We start from the raw sequence: 19,990 nt of genomic DNA on the forward strand, positions 1-19,990 counted from the left end.
GGGCCAACTTGGATCCACTACAATCACATCTCAGTTCTTAACCTTGATTACACCTGTGAAGATGCTATTTTCAAATAGGTCATTATCCTACTCTGTTTGAGCTGTCATAACAATGTATCCTACACTGAGTGGCTTATAAACAACAGAAAGTCATTTCTCACGGTTCCAGAGGCTGGAAGTCTGAGGTGAGGATGCCAGCATAGTCAGGCTCTGGTGAGAGCGCTGTTCTGTCAACTTCTTGTTGTATCCTCCATGGCGGAGAGCAGAGCAGGGGGAGGACACTCTCCAGTAATTCTCGTAAATGGGCTAATCCCTTTCGTGGGAGCTGTACCCTTATGAACTCATCGAATCCAAATTACCTCCCAAGGCCCCCACCTCTTGATACCAAATACTATCTTAATAGGGATTGAGTTTCAATATATGAATTTGAGGGAACAGAAACGTTCAATCCATAACAGTTATCTTCTGGGTTAGGTGGAAAAGAATTTGGGGGACACTAGTTAGACCCCACTGGAGAAGGCAATGGCACCCCACTCCAGTACTCTTGCCTGGAAAATCCCATGGGTGGAGGAGCCTGGTGGGCTGCAGTCCATGTGGTGGCTAAGAGTCGGACATGACTGAGTAACTTCACTTTCACTTTTCACTTTCATCCATTTCATTGGAGAAGGAAATGGCAACCCACTCCAGTGTTCTTGCCTGGAGAATCCCAGGGACGGGGGAGCCTAGTGGGCTGCCGTCTATGCAGTTTCACAGAGTCGGACACGACTGAAGTGACTTAGCAGCAGTTAGACCCCACAGATACCACCTCAAAAAGTTACATTTTAATATCATTCAATCATAATCATGACTTGTACTAAAAAACATTATGTCAAATTACATATAGAATCATCATTAAAAATACCTACAACTACTTCCCTTGTTCTCACTTTGCTGTAAAGTGTGTCCCAGCAAAATGAGTGTCAGCAAATTAGGTGTTTGTAGCTGAAAGATACCTGTAGTCTTTTGATTGTTGTTGCCTGGACAATTGCAAAGGATATGAATGTTTTAACACTGTCATGTGGAAGCACTCGTGCTAAGAAATCTAGTTTGGAATAACTTGTGGGAATACCTACTGCCGCAATTCATGGGGTTGCAAAGAGTCGGACACGGCTGAGAGACTGAACGACTGAACTGAACTGAACTGATGATGTAGAATAGCTCTTTCCTCATGGAGCCCCTTCACCACATTACCATCCTTCCTCCACTCAATGACCAGAATAAAAAAGGAAACCAGCAAATGTACAATGAATCTCTTTTTCTAATGGGAGAAACTACTAGCTAAAATCTGATGTCAGAACATTTACAGGACTTTAATTATCTGTACCTTTCAGGATGCTGAGTTGTAGCTTGCTCTGTTCAGGACACACTAGACCTGTGGCAGAAACTCCGTAGGTTCTTAAGCAGTTCCCTGCAGGTGGTGAGCATGGGCCCTGGGAAGAGGTCAGAGGTGAACAGTGAGGTTTGGTCTCTTCCCTAAGCTCGAGGAGTACACCTTTCGTTGTCTTGTCATTGGTTACATTTTTCTCTCAAGTCCAGAAGTCCCTTTCTGCCATTAAAAGCTATGACTAGCAGTTCGTGATATTTTAATCTTTAAAATGTCTTTATCGCATCGTCAGTATTAGGTGCTTGACATCAAACAAATCAAGAATTACAAGAGGCTATCGGCATTCAGAAGAGTCACATTTTGGTCAAATATTACATTTTGAAGTTTGACTTGGTTAAACATCAACATTCATTTGTGAATTTTATTTAACTAGGTCAAACCATGTAATCTCAGAATACAGAAATTCAAACTAAGCAATATAAACCCAAGGATATGTAGTAGCAATTGAGCAGTATTTGGAATGTATAAGTGCCTGTTAGAAGCATGAGAAGAGCTGTCCATTTGAAAGGAAAGCATCTAGGGTGCGAGTACTGGAAGGTAGGGGAGGCAAGACTTTCTGGTCCCGATAATTGTAACTACACATGGCTTAAAAAAAAATCAATCATTTTAGTTTGGTTTGTCTCCTGAATATAACCTCTGTTCATTTCTTTCAGTTCTTTGTTTCAACACCAGTGTTCAGCCATGATACCATTTCATACTACAAAATATTTAGCGACAAGGATGGCTACAAACATATTCACTATATCAAAGACACTGTGGTATGTTCCTTCCAAGATTTATCTCCTGAAAGATCATTCACTTGAGGTTGCTCAAATAACGCTCAGCTTCACACAACATAATGTTTGTCTTTTTATAGGAAAATGCTATTCAAATTACAAGTGGCAAGTGGGAGGCCATAAATATATTCAGAGTAACACAGGATTCACTGTAAGTATTGCATGAAGCTTGATGCACCATTCAGGTTTTAATTGGCACTGATGGACGGATGAAATCTACAGCACCACTGCTTTCAGTTAAGAGCATTTTCGTTGCTTATTCTAAAGTGTAGTTCAGACAGCTGTGGTTTCATTAAAATTACACATTCTTTAGTAATTAGTCAACACAATTTCCTTTTTTGGAAAGAACATTTAGTAGGTGGTTATTTCTCTTCTGATAGTTGGTATATAATTACATTAAAAGTATAAAAGTTTTAGAATAATAACTGGTCCTAAAGACAAATTTTCCCTCTAGCACTTGAAGCAATAAGCTAGATTCAGAAGTCCATGAGGGCAGCCCCTTGATAAGAAACATTCTTGCAGTGATTCATTGTTGTATAAGTTTGAGATTATCTGTAATAGCTATTATTTATTAAGTGATTGCTGTGTACCACATAATATAAAGTAGAAATGATTATCCCAGTTTTACAGATGAGAAAGCTGATACTTGGAAATTTAATTAACTTGGGCAAGGCTACCTAGTTAGTGGTAGAACTAGGATTTAAATCTAAAATATATTAAATCTAAGATTCTTATTATTAACCTCATCATGGGGCTTCTTTCTTCTAGGTCTTTCCTTTTCAGTCCATCCTGTGTACTGTCTAAATAGATCATCTTAAAATAAGCATTTTTGATCAAACATCTCTAATCAAGAATGTGTAGTTTTTTTCCCCCCTTTACTTCTAATAAAATCCAAATCTAGGGCACTCTCTTGTAACTTCCCTGCCATTAGCTTGAATTCTAAGAACAAAAGAGGAAGATCAGTCCAACTTCACTGGATAAAATTTTTTTAGAAACTTGTTGCCAATCCATGGAATTCTTTAAACTGTCAGCAAAGGAGTTTAGCCATTACATGGAGCAGCCATTAAAACTGCCCGTGTAAGATGAGCAACAAGATAAAACCTCATGGGAGATTTCAGGAATAATATATTTAGGAGGTAGGGGAAAACTGAAGGCAGGAAGACCCTGGTATGGTCATAATCTAGGCCTGAGGGGACAGAAGCCTGAACTAGAATAGTGGCAATGAAATGCAGACTCCAAGAGAAAATTATGTCTCTATTTTTTAAATCTTTGGAACATGGGATAGTGCCTGGCACATAGTTAAATGAATGAGTGGAAGGGTAGACAGACAGTGAAGAGAGACAGAGGCTGAAAAGGTAAGTCAGTGGCTGTGAGGGAAAAGGGAAGGGAAAGAGGGAATGTGGGCTCCAAGTGTTAGAGACAGAGACAGTTGTGAAACCTTTGACGTAACAAAAACCTGTAGGAGGCAGTTTGGAAAAATCTGAGTAGTTTATTCACAGGTAGTTTGAGATGATGTGGGAAGAGCAAGTATAGTGATGTTTGGAATCCTATGAAGTCAGTAAAGACATTTAGCAGGATGCTGGTTTAGAAGGTAAAGTTAATAGTAGGAATCAGGTGTATTCTGTTGCCTTTTCCTTTTACTGGGGGTTTTCCCAGGTGACTCAGTGGTAAAGAATCTACCTGCTAATGCAGAAGACACAAGTTCTATCCACGGGCTGGGAAAATCCCCTGGAAGAGGAGGTGGCAACCCACGTCGGTATTCTCACCTAGAAAATCCCATGGACAGAGAGCCTGGCGGCTACAGTCCATGGGGGCCCAAGGATTCAGACACAATGAACACACACACTGGTGCCTTTTACTGGGAATAACAAAGTTGTTATTTCAGTGAGGATATACAAGTACTTGGGTGAATGAAAAGTTCTGAGAATTAAAAATAAGAAACCAAACCTAAAAATTTTAACACTTATTGTGCTCTTCCTAAAAATTAAATGTCAGTTATTTTGTTATATTCAGATGAACTCACAGAGGAGAAAATCATGCCCATTAAATTGGATTTCCCACTTTGTTAAGACAGGTTAGAACTGGGACCGAGATACTTAAGTAATAAGCATGCTCTCTTGTGACTTGTTTTGCTTCTGGGTAAATTAGCATGCCCCTTTGTGTGGAATCCTTGGGTAGATGAGTTTCCTGATTTATAAAAAAGTGATCTACTGTCAGTGCTTCTGTAAAATAAATTCTAAACATGTTCAAAATCATAGACAAAATTAAATAGTTTAGCACAAAGAAATCAGCAAACTGTTAATTATGGAAAGGAAAGAGGTGATATTAATCAAACATCCTAGCTTAACCAAAAAAGAATACTCAACATAATTTAATGTTTCTCCTATAATTTATAAATATATTTGTGTAAATATATTTTATATATGTATAAGTCAGAGTATGTACGTAAAATTCAGAAGTATGAACAGCAGCAATTTGCATACATAAGTGCCAATTAATTGCTTCATTCCATTAAAGTTGGACTATACTATTTACTATATTAGTAGTATATTAACAATTCTATCACCATTTAGCCATCAATAATTATCTGATAACTTCTGAATATATTTTCAGGTTTTATTCTAGCAATGAATTTGAAGGTTACCCTGGAAGAAGAAATATCTATAGGTAATTTATGTCAAGTCATTCTAATATTTTCATATATTGAAATTTGAATAAAAATCTATCAGAGTCCTCAGAATGTATAAAATATTTTTTAAAAGCTGAAATGTAATACAATTAATTTATGAATTAAAATATTCAGAGAATGTATATACTACATCACTATAAAATATATGCCCCCTAACATACTAGCTAACCAAATGTTTTCAAAAAGAAAAATTAAGAAATTTTAATGCTGATATAAACATGGCCTTAAACATTTCAACTAAATTTAGAGGCAATTGAGAAAATTCATGTAACACACATTCATCAAGTTACTACTGTATACCATGCATTGTGTTTATTCCTGTAATGTGTGATTTCTTTAACATGACTTGCTTTGAGACTATTATGATTAGAAGGAAGTCATCTCTGTTCATATATTAGTGTTTTAGTTTATGGCCCCCTTGGTGATTGAAATGGTGCCCTTAACAGTCCCTTCTGGATATGGAAGTGAAAACAATAGCTTCCATGGGTTGGTGGTCTGCTATAGGCCTTGCACATTTTTATCTGCTTTATATATGTAATTTCATTTAATCACAACAACAACTCTATGCAGTCAGTGATGTTGTTGGGCCAGGATTTATACCTGGGCATTCTGAACTTGACCCTTTATTGCTAACCGCCTACCTAATGTTTTCCAAGATCACACCAAAATATAAATGTGAATGCTATTAACTGTAGTGAGAAAATGAATTCTTCCTTCTGCTGCATTCCTCTGTTCCCTTCTGGACCATAGCTTTTCATATGTTGAGAAGAATCCCCCTCTGATGATAGCAATGACTCTGATCACCCTCTACCATGCTCAAGGCAATGTCAGGGGCAGCAGCAGAAGGAACACTGCAGTGGCCGCAGGTACACTTAACCAGCCACATCAGGACTCTGCCTCTGGCTGCATCCTGGCGTAAAACCACCTGGTCCTCCCCAGATGAGACTCTGAGGGTTTGGGGTAAGGTCTGGGAAGTTGTATGTTAAAGCCAGTTACTCAGAGAGTTGGGCCAGTGTGGTGGGTACAGGTTGGCTTGTGTAGGGCCATTTGGGGCGGGGGGGGGGGGATGTATTTCCAAGAAGAGCTTCCATGAACCCAGATTTCCTGCCAAATAAAATGAAAGGCATGGGAGCTATTGAGAATCATGTTTGTGGCTTATTACTAATTTCCCCTTCTAGATATATGATAAAGACAAGAGATCCCTTTTTTGGTAATACTGCCCAAATCTTTGTCTGTTTTGCCATGGGAGCACACATTATAGGAGGTAATTGAGAAAATTCATGTAATACACATTCATTAAGTTAGTACTGTATACCAGGCATTGTATTTATTCATATAATGTGTGATTTCTTTTAACATGACTTGCTTTGAGCAGATGCGAGAGAGATGGTACATGGGATATGAAAGAACTACGCATTCTCAACCACTTTGTAAAGTAAGAGATTGATAGCTATAAGAAGTGGCTACCTCGCTCCCATTTGAGGTGCTAGATATTTCTCCCACCGCCAGAAAACTGCCAAGGGCTTCTCCCTCAACGTCTGTGCCTATTCAGGCGAAGACGGATTGAAGATCAGATGAATCAAAATACTGTGGCTCTCCCTTTACTTTAAATGATACTGGCAACAGAAAAATAGTGAGCTTGATGTTAATATGCAAATCAGTCATTTTGCACGGAGTAGTACATTTTGATAAATACAATCTCAAAATTCCAGCCTTTAGTTTTATTTTCATTTCCCTCCAGAATTAGCATTGGAAGCCATTCTCCAAGTAAGAAGTGCATTACTTGCCATCTAAGGAAAAAAAGGTGCCAATATTACACAGCAAGTTTCAGCGACTATGCCAAGTACTACGCACTCGTCTGCTATGGTAGGTAACGGACCTAACACAGGCTCTACCCTTCTCTGCCTCTTTCCTTGTCCTTGTCATCATTATCTGATCAATCCTTAGCTACAGGTTATTGAGCACCTGTTATATGTGAGGACTTTATCTGCCTTATCTTATCTAATGCTTACGGGAAAAAAATGTAAGGAGGATAGGAAGGCATTATTATCTCCATTTTTTGCAGTTGAGGAAACAGACCTTTTGTAAAAGGTCCACACTGCTGGTAAGCATCAGAGCCAGATGGGAGTAAGAGTTCCTTGGCTGTAAATCCCAACCTCGTACCCACCATGTACCACAGCACCATGACATCGTATTGTGAGAGCAATATCATAAAAAGAAGCATCCTCTGATAAAATGGTTCCTGGATTTCAGCCCCATTTGCTTGGAGAAATGACAATCTCTTATAGCCAGGGAAAGAAATCTGAGCTGTTTGTCTTGGAGGCCAACAATTCTTTGAACTATAGCTTCCATGGGTATGGAAAATAAGCTTTTGTCACCTAGTATATCCTTTCTAAATTTGAGAAACATAATAAGTAATTCATCCAAGTATTAAAAAATAAAGCTCATAAAATATACTAGATGTTTCCTGGTTGTTTTAGTTATATGTCCATTTAACAAGTAATTTCTATCCAGATAATTTTATTTTATGCATAACCTTTCATCTGTATCTTGAACGCATAGCAAAGTTGGGTTAGGCAACCAGTAAATCATTGAAATATGTTAGGTCCTTGCTAGTCATTATGGGGATTTTGGAAAACTGATCTGAAACATATCTACCCCTCCATTCTCTGTTCTGACACCCCTTCCCCCACCACTATTAATCCCTGAGTTTCCCTGCGAGTTGAAGGTGGACAGAAAACAAAAGGGAGTTATTAAAAAACATATCCCATTCTTGTTTCTGGTGTGACACCAGACACTGGTATTTGGTGAGCAGCTCAGAATATAAACAGAATCTCTGACTGATTTCAATCCCTGCTCAGTGTAGAGGACCCTGAGGTTCCCTTTACTTGCCAAAAGAAAGGTTACCCTGACATGCCACTTCTTCAGTCCAATCATCTGGGCCCAGAACCTCACCCCAGCTCTTTTGACTATGTGAAAATGAGTAAGCATTTTAATTCAAATGCTTCCTTCAAGATGGCACAAGATACCGCTTTAATACAACACTTTCACAAAAGGTTTGGTCTTTGGCATCTCTGTAAAGTCAAAAGATTGTTGTTCATGACCATACGTGCTAATTGTGGTTACAGCATTTCAAGGTATACGTTAAATGTCCCTCTCAATTTCTGTGCAACATTTTTCATCTCAAGCTACGTATTCGTGCAGCATATATTGAAGCTTACATGCCAGGCACAGGGTATCATTGAAATAACTGTCCTGAATCATCTGGTTGTCTATTTTCTCTCCTGGAGGCAGAATAAACTTTCCTTTCATCTTTATATTCATAAGGCCAAAAAAGAATGGTTAGTGCATGATAGACGTAGAATGTTTGTGGAATGAACATAGGTGACTAGGGGAGATCGAAACATTGCTGCTTTTTGCAAAGCGTACCCCAAGCCTCATTTTTACGCTGATATTTGTTGTTGTTGTTGTTGTTCAGTTGCTAAGTTGTGTCTATCTCTATGCAACCCATGGACTACCACACCAGGCTCCTCTGTCCATGGGTTTTCCCAGACAAGAATACTAGAGTGGGTTGCCAATTTCTTCTCCACGTGATCTTCCCGACCCAGGGATCGAACCTGCATCTCCTGCATTGACAGACAGATTCTTTATTTCTGAGCCACCAGGGAAGCCCTTTATGCTGATATATTTACTGATAAAGACATCAGTGACCCTACTCATACAAACGCATTTATATTTTTTGTATTCCGCATTTGTACAGTACTTTAATGCTTTCTGAAAGCACTATACCACTTCTTAGTGTCTTCCTAAGATCTGCTTGAGCCTAAGTACCCCCTGAAGAGTAAAAAATCAAATACTAATCTCTCATCAAAAGTTGGTGAAAGACTCCTTTCTGGAACTTGAATCGCCTGACTTTTCCACACTCACTCTTCCTCGGCAGTATGGTAATTTCCCATTTAGCAAAAAATATACTGTGTGGGAAGCATCACATCGTCTGGTGTTTTTGAAGCTCCAGTAAAATGAGTCACTGCACCATCATAGGAAAAACCTTGAAATCTTCCCCTTTAGGACTAAGAGTAAAGCTTCATTATGTAACTTCAAACTCTCTGAGAGAGACGGTGAGTAAATCCCAGATAATAGGACTGAAGTAGGTAAAATCATATTGATGCTGCTGGTGGAACAAAAGCAGTGCAAGGAACACTTCTGCCACTAGGACCGCACCCTCAGGCCACTTGCTCAAGGGCAGTCAGTCATTAGTTTGTCTCATAGTCTGGACAAAAGATATAAGCTAGTTATCCCTGCTGGAACTGCACACCTACGAACATCCCATAAGGTGGGTGCTGTTTGACTAAAGTTTAGAAATTCAGATTCACGTCTCATTGCCTTACATGCTAACAAAAATTACAATATGTATTTGTACATTTTAATAATGTTGAAGAAAATCTAGGCAAAATGAAAATCTCTGAAATCAAATTCTATCAGATTGAGATTCCACACAGTAAGCATTGCTGGTTTTTGAGGGAGCCTATTAAATGATATCCTTTCTCCTCGCTCTCAGGTCAGATTGAGGAGTCAGGCAGGAAATCAAAATATCAGCTTTATTGCCTATAAAGGTTAACTGGAAAACGGGACTAAGACCCCAGAATCACAATTACTCATACAAATATGGGTATAACCAGACAGCCTCTGGCTTCGCCCATGGGGCCTGCCACGCTTAACACTTATAGCACACTGAGAAGCAAGTCAAAAGCATCTTCTCTGAAGGCCGAAAGATGTCAGGAACAAGGCAGAAGAAGGAACTACTCACATCCAGGGTTTCTAATAACTTTACAAACATATTTCCAGGTATTATTTATTCTATAGTTCTAGTAAGTAAGAGTTTTTAAAATATTTACAGATATTGTTAAAATGACCAATTTTTGGACTTCCCTGGCAGTCCAGTGACTGGGACTCTATGCTCCCACTGCACTGCAGGAGAGCAAAAGTTAGATCCCTGATTGGGGAATTAAGATTTAAAAAAAAAAAAAAAAAAGGCCAATTTCTGTACAGAGAACCTGAATTCCATGTTGAAATATATGGTGGGCACTGGTTTGCCACTCAGACCTCCTACCTTCAGGACTGAGTCCTCGTTTCTCCAGCTGCGGAGAGAGCTGGTGGCTAAAAGCTTACAGCTGGGCCCCGTGCACCCAATCCAGAGATCGCTCTTCTCTCAGGCCAAAATCAATAATCACTCCATTCTGGGAGATAAAAGGTGAACTAGTTGGCTCCATTCAAGACAACTCTGAAGGCCAGCCAGCTCCAGAGCTCCCAGTGAGGTTGGCTGAGGTCTCCCTTGTGACTGCACCCCAACCCGCTTTCCCTCAGTACCCCACCTTTTCTTCTCTTCCCCCATAGCTGGGATCCTAATACAGCACCCCAGATAAACTTTTGGTGCACACAAGTTTGGTACACAAAACAGACCTCCTTCTAGGTCTGTTTCGTAGGGAATGAGTCCTGTCACAGCATATTGAACAGGAAATATTTTTTGTATAAATATATTTCTGCCTATAGCAATTAAGGGGACTTTCCTAGTGGCTCAGTTGGTAAAGAATCTGCCTGCAATGCAGGAGACCCGGGTTCAATCCCCAGGTCAGGAAGATCCCCTGGAGAAGGAAATGGCAACCCACTCCAGTACTCTTGCCTGGAGAATTCCATGGACAGAGAAGCTGGACAGGCTGCAGTCCGTGGAATTGCGAGGAGTCGGATACAACTGTGTGACTAAATTTCATAGCAATTAAGTGAAAGAAAAAGAAGTTGCTGAGTTCTACCTACCAAACTAAACTGAACATTGGACCAAGAAGCAAAATTGAAAATATAATCTGAGTATTGGTCAAGTTAAAGACACAGCTAAAACTGGCCCATATAGCCTATCTTCCCAGAAGGCCATTTATCACTGCAGCTTCTGGGGCCCATTTGTGTAATTAGATACTGACTATTTAGGATCACTCTTGGAAATATATACTTCTCTTATGTCTGTTCTTTGACTGGGCTCTGGTCTCATGTATTGTTTGAATGCAGCTTAAAAGGGGATGTTTACTTCTTTATGGGAGAAAAAAAAATAGTTGCATAAGTAAAAGAGGTAATTGAGCTTGACAGTAATCATAAATATGACCAGCAATTCTTATTGAAAGCTAAATGTTATTTTAAAACTAAGCCATGCTTTTGTTTCATCCTGTGCACAGGCCCAGGCCTCCCCATTTCCACCCTTCATGATGGCCGCACCGACCAAGGTACTGTCTCCCACATGCTGTTGTCTTAAGAAATCCTGGACTCTTGTGACACTAGAGGAAGCAAGACAGCTTCCCCACACCAGCAAGGGGAGCAGTGACATATAGCTTAGTGCATAGCTTATGATTATATTGATCAACCTATTCTTTGTCAAACCTGATCATATGAAAGTTAATTATTATTTGCAGTAAGAACCTGGCATAAAGCAGATGAGTTATATAAGACGAATTAATCCTGTCTTCACCAATCACCCTTATAAAAACACAGAAGCTTAAAATTGGAAGGAAACTGAAGATTTTTAGTACACTCTCCCTCCCAAATAAGAAGGCCTTTTTTTTTTTTTAACATCCCGAACTGGAGATGAGTTCCGGATATAACTCCAGTTCGAAGCAGAGGGTGACTATCATGCTAGCTTTTTTGTTTTAACAGCTACATCACACTGTTGCCACGTATGAGGGCCCTGAAATTTGGAGGCTCTTTCCATTTTCAGCTGCTATCAAGGCAGATCTCCTCCATCCTGTATTCGTGATATTGGTTCAAAAATAGTTCACAGCTCAAAGATGACCATTTTTACTCTCGACGGAGATATACAAGTGTATAATTGCCCTGAGACTCTTCCTGCGGTTCTCTGTTACCTTTTGATTTACTATGAAACGTTGTGGGGTTGAAGTTGATGGAATCTAATGACGAAAAGGGACTTCAGCACTCAAGCCTGTGATTGTCCTTGGACAGCTTTGGTGACAAGTCAGGAGACTGACTGCTTTGGAATTAGTTTGGCTGCCAGCTCAATGGCCTACGTACAGGTGAAAATAAGGCAATGAGGAAAATCAGTCCATTCAGGAGCTCAGGACAGGACAAGCATTGTAATAATGAAACTGTGAATTTAGTTTCGTTTTGAAGTTTTGGGTTTTTTTTTTTTAACCTTGTGTCTAATAATGAAATACTTTAAAGAATAACAGATTGTATTTCTGAGTTTGGCTCATTTCAACCTTCAGTGAGAGAAATTTTAAAGGAAGACTAGTTTTAAATTTCTAAGTCTTTGTTTTAATGGTAATCACCATAAATGTGTAATTCTCATTTGTTCTCAAAAGAGAACACAATCTCTGATTTGCATAAAATAATCTTGATAACTTTTAGCCATTTGAATCTGGGGAAAGTAATTGCATGGCTGCAAAATAAAGGTCAGCTTCTCTTTTTAAATGAATTTCCACTTTCTTACTATTCTTCTCATATTCCTGCTAGATACCAATTTTTGTACTGCTTACAAAACTTTATCACTTCATTCAATACTTACAAAATAGGTACAATGTTCATGTGCCTATATGTTATTGTTATGCCCAGAGTCCGAGTCCCCAAAACTGAGAGAATAAGACGTCCACAGCAATGCAAAAACATGAAGGGGTTTTATTTCTAGCTCGAGCTAGGGCTCCTGCCACATCCAACGCAGTGGAGTGGAGCAAGGAGCCCAGATTTGCAGCAGTATTTATAGGTTTTAGAACAGAGAGTTGGCAAGGGCTGATTGGCTGCAGGAGTTTCCTAGTATTTACTAATTGGCTAATCTTTATTGGCTGCAGGGGTTTCCTGGTATTTACTAATTGGCTATTGGCTGCAGGGGGGTGTCTTTTATGTCCTGATAAAGTCAAACCAGGTTACGGGGAGTATGCTGATTAGACAAGTCCTAGCATCTGCAGGGATGACCTCACTGGGCAATGACTCAGCCTTTCCCGTGAGTCCTACCTTAGTCCCTGAAGCCTATCATGGTGTTTGTTAGGTCCCAACATTCCCCCCTGTCTTTTGTTATACTGAGGAATCTTCCTCAGCATTTTGGGGCAGGGCCTGATATTGCTGCCTAAGTACTAGTACCTGGACTGTATTGATGCACTCCTTAACAAATGTGATGTCTATTTAGGATACAGGGGCCAAGAGTGAGCTTGGCCAGGGACTCCCTGATTACCCCTGAGTGAGTCACATAAAAACAATGTTCTTCCCCTAACACAGCACATAGGCCCCCTGAGAGACTTCATACTCAAGATACTTTTTGGGAATTGGGGCGGAGGTCTTTCTTCTGTAACTTCTTCCTGCTGTGCATGGGCATAGGCCTGCCTAGCAGAGCAGAAGTCTCTACCTGATCTAAGTTGGTGTTTTCCACATCTGAGACCAGCTTTTACCCTTGTAGTTGCAGCAATTTAGTTGGCCCCTCTCAGAGATGAAATAGACAAGGGCCAAACAAGAGACCTACCAGGATGGTCATCTCTGGTTCCTGGAAACAGAAACTATTTCTTAATAGCCAAAGCAGATTTTCACCGTTAATGACGTCAGTGTTTCTCTAGATGTGAGAAGATGCAAAAATTGGGACTCATAAAATTTTCTCCTGAAAAGATCTCACTATCTGATGGCCTGTTCTGCCAGTTTTCCCAGAGCATAGAGTGCCTCATTCCTGATTTTCACCCTGAACTCCTTTCAGGGGCGTTGAAAGTCAGCAGTTGCAGCAGCCATGATTTAATCTTTGTAGATGCAGATGGCGAGTGTCAGTCTTCAGTTGGCAGAGCCCCTTTTGCTCATAAACTTGACCATGACTATGAGGGGGGCACTGTATGACCATTTTATCCCATGGTGCCGAGAATGTCCATTCTCAGGTTTGGCAAAGATTTTGTTGACAGGCCACTCAATGTGCTGTTACTGGATTAGGCCATAAAACAGTATCCAAAATTCTCTGGACCACCTGTCATTAGCTTCTTGGTCCAGGAAAATATTCCCTCTTGTTGCTTCTTGCCATATCTAGAGTTACACTGTTACCATCATCGATCTCATATGGGACTATATATTATTCTATTAGAGGCCTCATACACACATTTGACAGTGTAAGAAACAGCAATTTTGTAAAACAGGGGAAATACAAATAACATAGCCAGCAGTATTAGTAAAGTCACAAGTAAGACTTATGTTAAGAACTTCCATTAGATGTAGCCCAGTATATCTTCAGGTCATCTGACTTAGTCTGTCCTGTAGAATCTTTGTCTTCCAGGGAAATTATATTGGCACCATCTCTAAGGCATATAGCCCAGTTTTCTAGTATTACTAGACTGATTATCTTTAGTATGATTTAATTTTTTTAAGTAAATTTTCTCAGGGCCAACCAGTTAGAGTCTGGTAGTAGAGAAATTTACCAAGGTAACCCAGAACTAGATACAGGTAATTGGTCACAAACCCAACAGTTGGATTGATTTTTAAAACTAGCATAGGATCAGGCCTATGATAGAAAAGCATTTGACTTATATGCTACCTCTGATGTTGTCTTCTCATCCTGGTGTAGTATAGTTTCTCCTGATAAAAAAGTCCTTCCATTCATGTTGGAGACAGTCCCTTAAATTATGTCTTTTTCCAGTCCTGGTTGCAGGTCATGAGGCATCTGATCTTCATCCAAAGATAGATTACTTAGATAAGCTTCAGAAACAAACATAGGGTGTTCAAGAATTCAATTAAATTTTACATTAATATCACATAACAGATTAATCCTAGGTACAATGAAAATATTCTACTTAACGTTAATTATTCTAAGACATGTCTATATTAGATAGGTCAACAAACATTAATATCAGGTATTTAACATTGAATATTTCCCAGTTCGCATGAACCTGGAATTTATTGTTTAAGCCAAATAAATAGAGCTCATATACGAAAATATTACCAAGACATATTTAGACAGATACAGTGCAAGATCTAGCTTCAAGTCTTTTTTCCTTTTTCCTCAGTGTCAGATAAGTGTTCCTGAGAGCCCTGGTCTCAAGGCACAGGGAAAGAAAATCAAGTTCTAACAAAATGGTGGCAGGTCTAAACCACATGGCTGCCAGACAGAGCAAAACTTCCTTTTCCAGGGGATCGTCTCGACCCAGGGATCAGACCCAAGTCTCCCATATTGCAGGCAGACGCTTTAACCTCGGCTCCACCAGGGAAGCCCTTAAATACAAAAATACAGTCTCTCAGAAAACCTCCTATAGAGACACAGAACTTCAGATATAAGTACTAACATCAGTCATAAGGGACAAAGGAGTAGAAGTTGCTTGCCCCATGATTACAGAGAAGAACACAGGAGACAAAATGAACACACAAAGAGCAGAGACAATGCCGGCACTCACACAGACACGACAAACAGGTAACAAATACACATTGGCCGAGAACACAGCCCTAGGTCTTCCTGGGCCCCCCTGAAACTTTCTTTCCCTCGAGGTAATTTTACCAACAAGGCGTCCACAGAGCCAGCCGCCTCCCCAGCACAATGTCAGGCCTTGGCCTTACGCTGGTCTTAACCAGAGAACAGAGCCAGCCGCCTCCCCAGCACAATGCCGGGCCTCAGCCTTACGCTGGTCTTAACCAGAACTAAGACCGGTGTTCTGATATCTCTCCTCCTAGTGAGGAAACCCCTTCTACCGGGAGAGTGTTATTCTTCCCAGTTAAAGGGATCCTGGACGAGCCCCCAAATGTTATGCCTAGAGTCCGAGTCCCCAAAACTGAGAGAATAAGACATCCACAGCAATGCAAAAGCATGAAGGGGTTTTATTTCTAGCTCGAGCTAGGGCTCCTGCCACATCCAACGCAGTGGAGTGGAGCAAGGAGCCCCAAGCCCAGATTTGCAACAGTATTTATAGGTTTTAGAACAGAGAGTTGGCAAGGGCTGATTGGCTGCAGGAGTTTCCTAGTATTTACTAATTGGCTAATCTTTATTGGCTGCAGGGGTTTCCTGGTATTTACTAATTGGCTATTGGCTGCAGGGGGATGTCTTTTACGTCCTGATAAAGTCAAACCAGGTTACGGGGAGTATGCTGATTAGACAAGTCCTAGCATCTGCGGGGATGACCTCACTGGGCAATGACTCAGCCTTTCCCGTGAATCCTACCTTAGTCCCTGAAGCCTATCATGGCGTTTGTTAGGTCCCAACAGTTACATGTATTTATATGTTTTTAACTCTCAAAACCAATGAAAATTCTTTTATAGTGCAGTTCTGCAAACTTGCCCCATGATGAAATTCTCCAGAGAGGTTTATTATAAATACAGATTCTCAGGTCCACCTTCAAAATTCCAGTTTAATAAGTCTTATATTGGGCTGCTGCTGCTACTCCTAAGTCACTTCAGTCATATCTGACTCTGTGTGACCCCATAGAAGGCAGCCCACCAGGCTCCCCCATCCCTGGGATTCTCTAGGCAAGAACACTAGAGTGGGTTGCCATTTCCTCCTCCAATGCATAAAAGTGAAAACTGAAAGTAAAGTCACTCAGTCGTGTCTGACTCTTAGCGACCCCATGGACTGCAGCCTACCAGGCTCCTCCATCCATGGGATTTTCCAGGCAAGAGTACTGGAGTGGGGTCCAGATAAGTTTCAGAGTAGCTTTTCAGAGCAGATGCTATGTCTTCTATTTATTTGTAGTTTCTCTTTGCATTTGGTGCCAAAATTTTTCATTCAATACACATTTATTAAGCACCTATTACATTAAACCAGGCACTTTGCTAGAAAATACATCCTAAAAGTGAACAGATATTGCATTAGAGATGGTCTTGTTCTCAGGCGATTACAGGTCAGTGGGAAATGCAAATGTGTGAACAGACAGTTACAACACAATGGGATTAAAGTATTAAGATAGGGAAAGTAGAGAGTCATGAGAGCATATTAGCAGGGCTCCTCCTCTGGAATAGGGGGTTAAGAAATGTTTCCTTATGATGACTACGTCAACCTTCAGACTCATAAATATAAGGGAGAGGTTGATGCTGTTTGGATGTTTAACTTGGTCAAATGGATTCACACTGATGCTTTTTATTGAAAGATAGGACCCACTGTGGAGAAAACGTTTTTGGAGAGGTGATGAATTTTGTTTTGGATATTGAGTTTGAGGTACTGATGACATGTATCCAAGAAGAGCTGTCCTGGAGTGACATACTTTTGGATCTCGATGTTGGAGGATTAGTTTGAGTTGAAGATAATTATCGGGAAGTTATTCATTTATGGAATACATGGTTACTAAGTTTGTGGAAATGCATGAGAGAGCAGAGGGGGAAAGTGAGGGTGGGCAAGGGTAGTAAAGAATGAGCCTAGAGTAAAATTGCGCAGAACACCAACATGAGAAATGGAAAGAGAAAATGAACCTGTAAAGGAGACTGAGGGTGGAGAGAAGGAGAAGGACACCCTTGAGAGTACGGACTCATGGCACGCAGCAGAGAAGAGGATCTCAAGAAAAGGGAGTGCTCGTCTGCGTCAAGCACTTCAGAGTGAAACAAGACCTGCCCTAAATCAATGAGCTTAACAAAGTAAGGATGAGCATTAGCTTAGTCAGAACAGTTTCAGTGGAGCAGTGGTGGTAGAAGCAAGATTGGAGTAAGTTTAGGTTTGCATAGAAGGTAAGTAAATAAAAGAGACTATTTTCAATAGGTCTTTCTGACTGATGAGTGGAGGAAAGAGGTGGATAATCCTGGAAGAGATTGATAGAGGTTTAAATTAGCTTTTGAAAGCTGATAAACATTTGAGAATGGTTGAATGCTGATGGAAGAAATGTGGAGACCATGGTTGAAGGCATAAAGGAGTGGACGTCCCTCCACTCGGGGTAAAGTGGAGTCCAGAGACAGGTGAGGAAATTAATCTCTGGCCTTGTGATGAGAGAGAGTGAGGAAATTTTTGATGTAGTTCTAAGAAAGTTTGTAGAAAACAGGGCTTCCCTGATAGTTCAGCTGGTAAAGAATCCACCTGCCACAGTTTGTAGAACACAGTGCAATGGCTGTATTTTCTTTGCAAAGTGAAGTAAAGTCATTGGACAATAACAGATAGCACTTGACCCAGATGCTACAAAAACATAGAAGAGTTGACACTTGACATGGAGGACCCATTTGAGGCTTAGGAACTTCAGACACAGCAGATTTTCATTAAAATTGCTCAGCTGATTGAATAGCCTTATCTATCAGGTTTCCTGAAGATTCTTCACATAATTTAATCAATGAATAATATATCATAGTTAATATGATTTTAACAAATAAATCAGATGTAATCTATCATTCTTACACCTTGATTTCATCATAATGAAGAGTCTCCAAACATATGGAGAACACAACCACATATCATGTACTTGGTACTGAGCATGCTGGGCATCAAGTATACAATGATGAGTAAAAGAAGGTAAAAGGTATAGTCTGGGCTCTAGCAAGCCTTGCCATATTATATACTCCTAATGCAAAGCCACACAGAGAAACCCAATTGCAACCCCTCCCTCTCTTCACAGCCCTATGAAATTCTATTTTGCTCCAAGAGGTAGGAAAATTGCTCATCTACTATCCATAAAGATGCAACTCTGGACTGTAGAAGCATTAATAAGCTTTTCTATTCAACTTGTCATTTCAGTAAGTCCTTAACTGGGAACAGACTAGAGAAGGAATCAAGGTCAACCCAATCAGGCAACATCCGTGTATTGTCTCAGACTTCCAGCATCTGTTGGCAAAATGATAAACATGGTCTAAGTAAATATTACAGCTACTCTGTGTGCTTGCTCCACATAGATTCCCTTTATCCTTGACAGTTCCACAATCAGAATCCACACATAGAGAATGAAGGACTGGCTCCATTGTACTTAGAACTGAGTATTCATTTAACTTATGTTTTTTAGTTTTGAGTTTTTAATTGAAATACAGTTAATCTATAATGTTGTATTAGTTTCAGGTGTATAGCAAAGTGATTCAGTTATGTGTGCATGCTAAGTCACTTCAGTTGTTTCCAACTCTTTTCGACCTCATGGATTGTAGCCTGCCAGGTTCCTCTGTGCATGGGATTCTCCAGGCAAGAGTACTGGAGTGGGTTGCCATTTTCTCCTCCAGGGGGATCTTCCCAACCCAAGGATCAAACCCACACCTCTTATATCTCCTGTGTTGGTAGGAGCATTCTTTACCCCTAGTATCACCTGGAACATCCTTAAAGTGAAAGTGAAAGTCGCTCAGTTCTGTTTGAGTCTTTGTGACCCCAAGGACTGTAGCCCGCCAGAGCTCTCTGTCCATGGAATTCTCCAAGCAAGAATACTGGAGTAGGGGCCCATTCCCTTCTCCAGGGATCTTCCCAACCCAGGGGTCAAACTTAGGTCTCCTGCATTGCAGGCAGATTCTTTACCTTCTGAGTCACCAGGGAAGTCCATATATATATATATTCTCTTTCAGATTCTTTTCCATTATAGGGTGTTACAAGATACTGAATATATTGATAGTTCCCTGTGCTATACAGTAGGTCTTTGTTGTTTATCTATTTATACACAGTAGTACATATATGTAAATCCAAACCTCCTAATTTGTCTCTCCCCATCTCCTGCTATTCCCTTTTTTAGTTTTAACTTTTAAATTGCCACAACTATCTCTTTCCTGATGGATTATCCAAAGTTAAAATGAAATGTATTATGTATCTTATACAACTCATACCAAAACATCTATCCTTGTTCTAAGATTAAATGTAACACGTTGGAGCAAAATGCCATGAGTACATGAAAACTGAGAGTTACAAGAGAAGTGGTTTGGCAAACTTAGTGTAGTTACAAGCACTCCCCCAGCTCCCCATCTTCAAGGTCCACTTTTTTAAAAACGCACAAAAACAAGGAGTCCACAGGCCTGCTGTATCTCAGAAGTCATCCAGACCCTCTTTTTAAAAATAAAGCTACAAGCATCACTTATTATTCAAAAAACCTAACTTTTCTCAGGAGATCAATGGATTTGTTCAGTTAAACAGCAGTTTTTTAGGAGATCTTTGCCAGGTGCCCCCTTTGAGAGTTCTCTTTAGGAGTCTCGGGTTGGCTCAGATGGTAAAGAATCTGCCTGCAATGC

The 19,990-nt window shown here is 40.2% G+C and overlaps 1 protein-coding gene across 1 annotated transcript in view; it reads left to right on the forward strand.

Annotated features, from left to right (window-relative positions):
- FAP (fibroblast activation protein alpha) overlaps positions 1-19,990 on the forward strand; it is an 80,732-nt gene that overhangs the window by 41,419 nt on the left and 19,323 nt on the right. Inside the window, exons 13-17 of the mRNA XM_004004657.5 lie at positions 2,077-2,181; positions 2,280-2,350; positions 4,813-4,866; positions 6,630-6,754; positions 11,110-11,157. Coding sequence (XP_004004706.3) covers positions 2,077-2,181; positions 2,280-2,350; positions 4,813-4,866; positions 6,630-6,754; positions 11,110-11,157 — 403 coding nt within the window. The remainder of the gene's footprint in view (positions 1-2,076; positions 2,182-2,279; positions 2,351-4,812; positions 4,867-6,629; positions 6,755-11,109; positions 11,158-19,990) is intronic.

The sequence above is a fragment of the Ovis aries genome, chromosome 2, assembly GCF_016772045.2.
Source record: "Ovis aries strain OAR_USU_Benz2616 breed Rambouillet chromosome 2, ARS-UI_Ramb_v3.0, whole genome shotgun sequence".
NCBI classification, from domain to species: domain Eukaryota; kingdom Metazoa; phylum Chordata; class Mammalia; order Artiodactyla; family Bovidae; genus Ovis; species Ovis aries.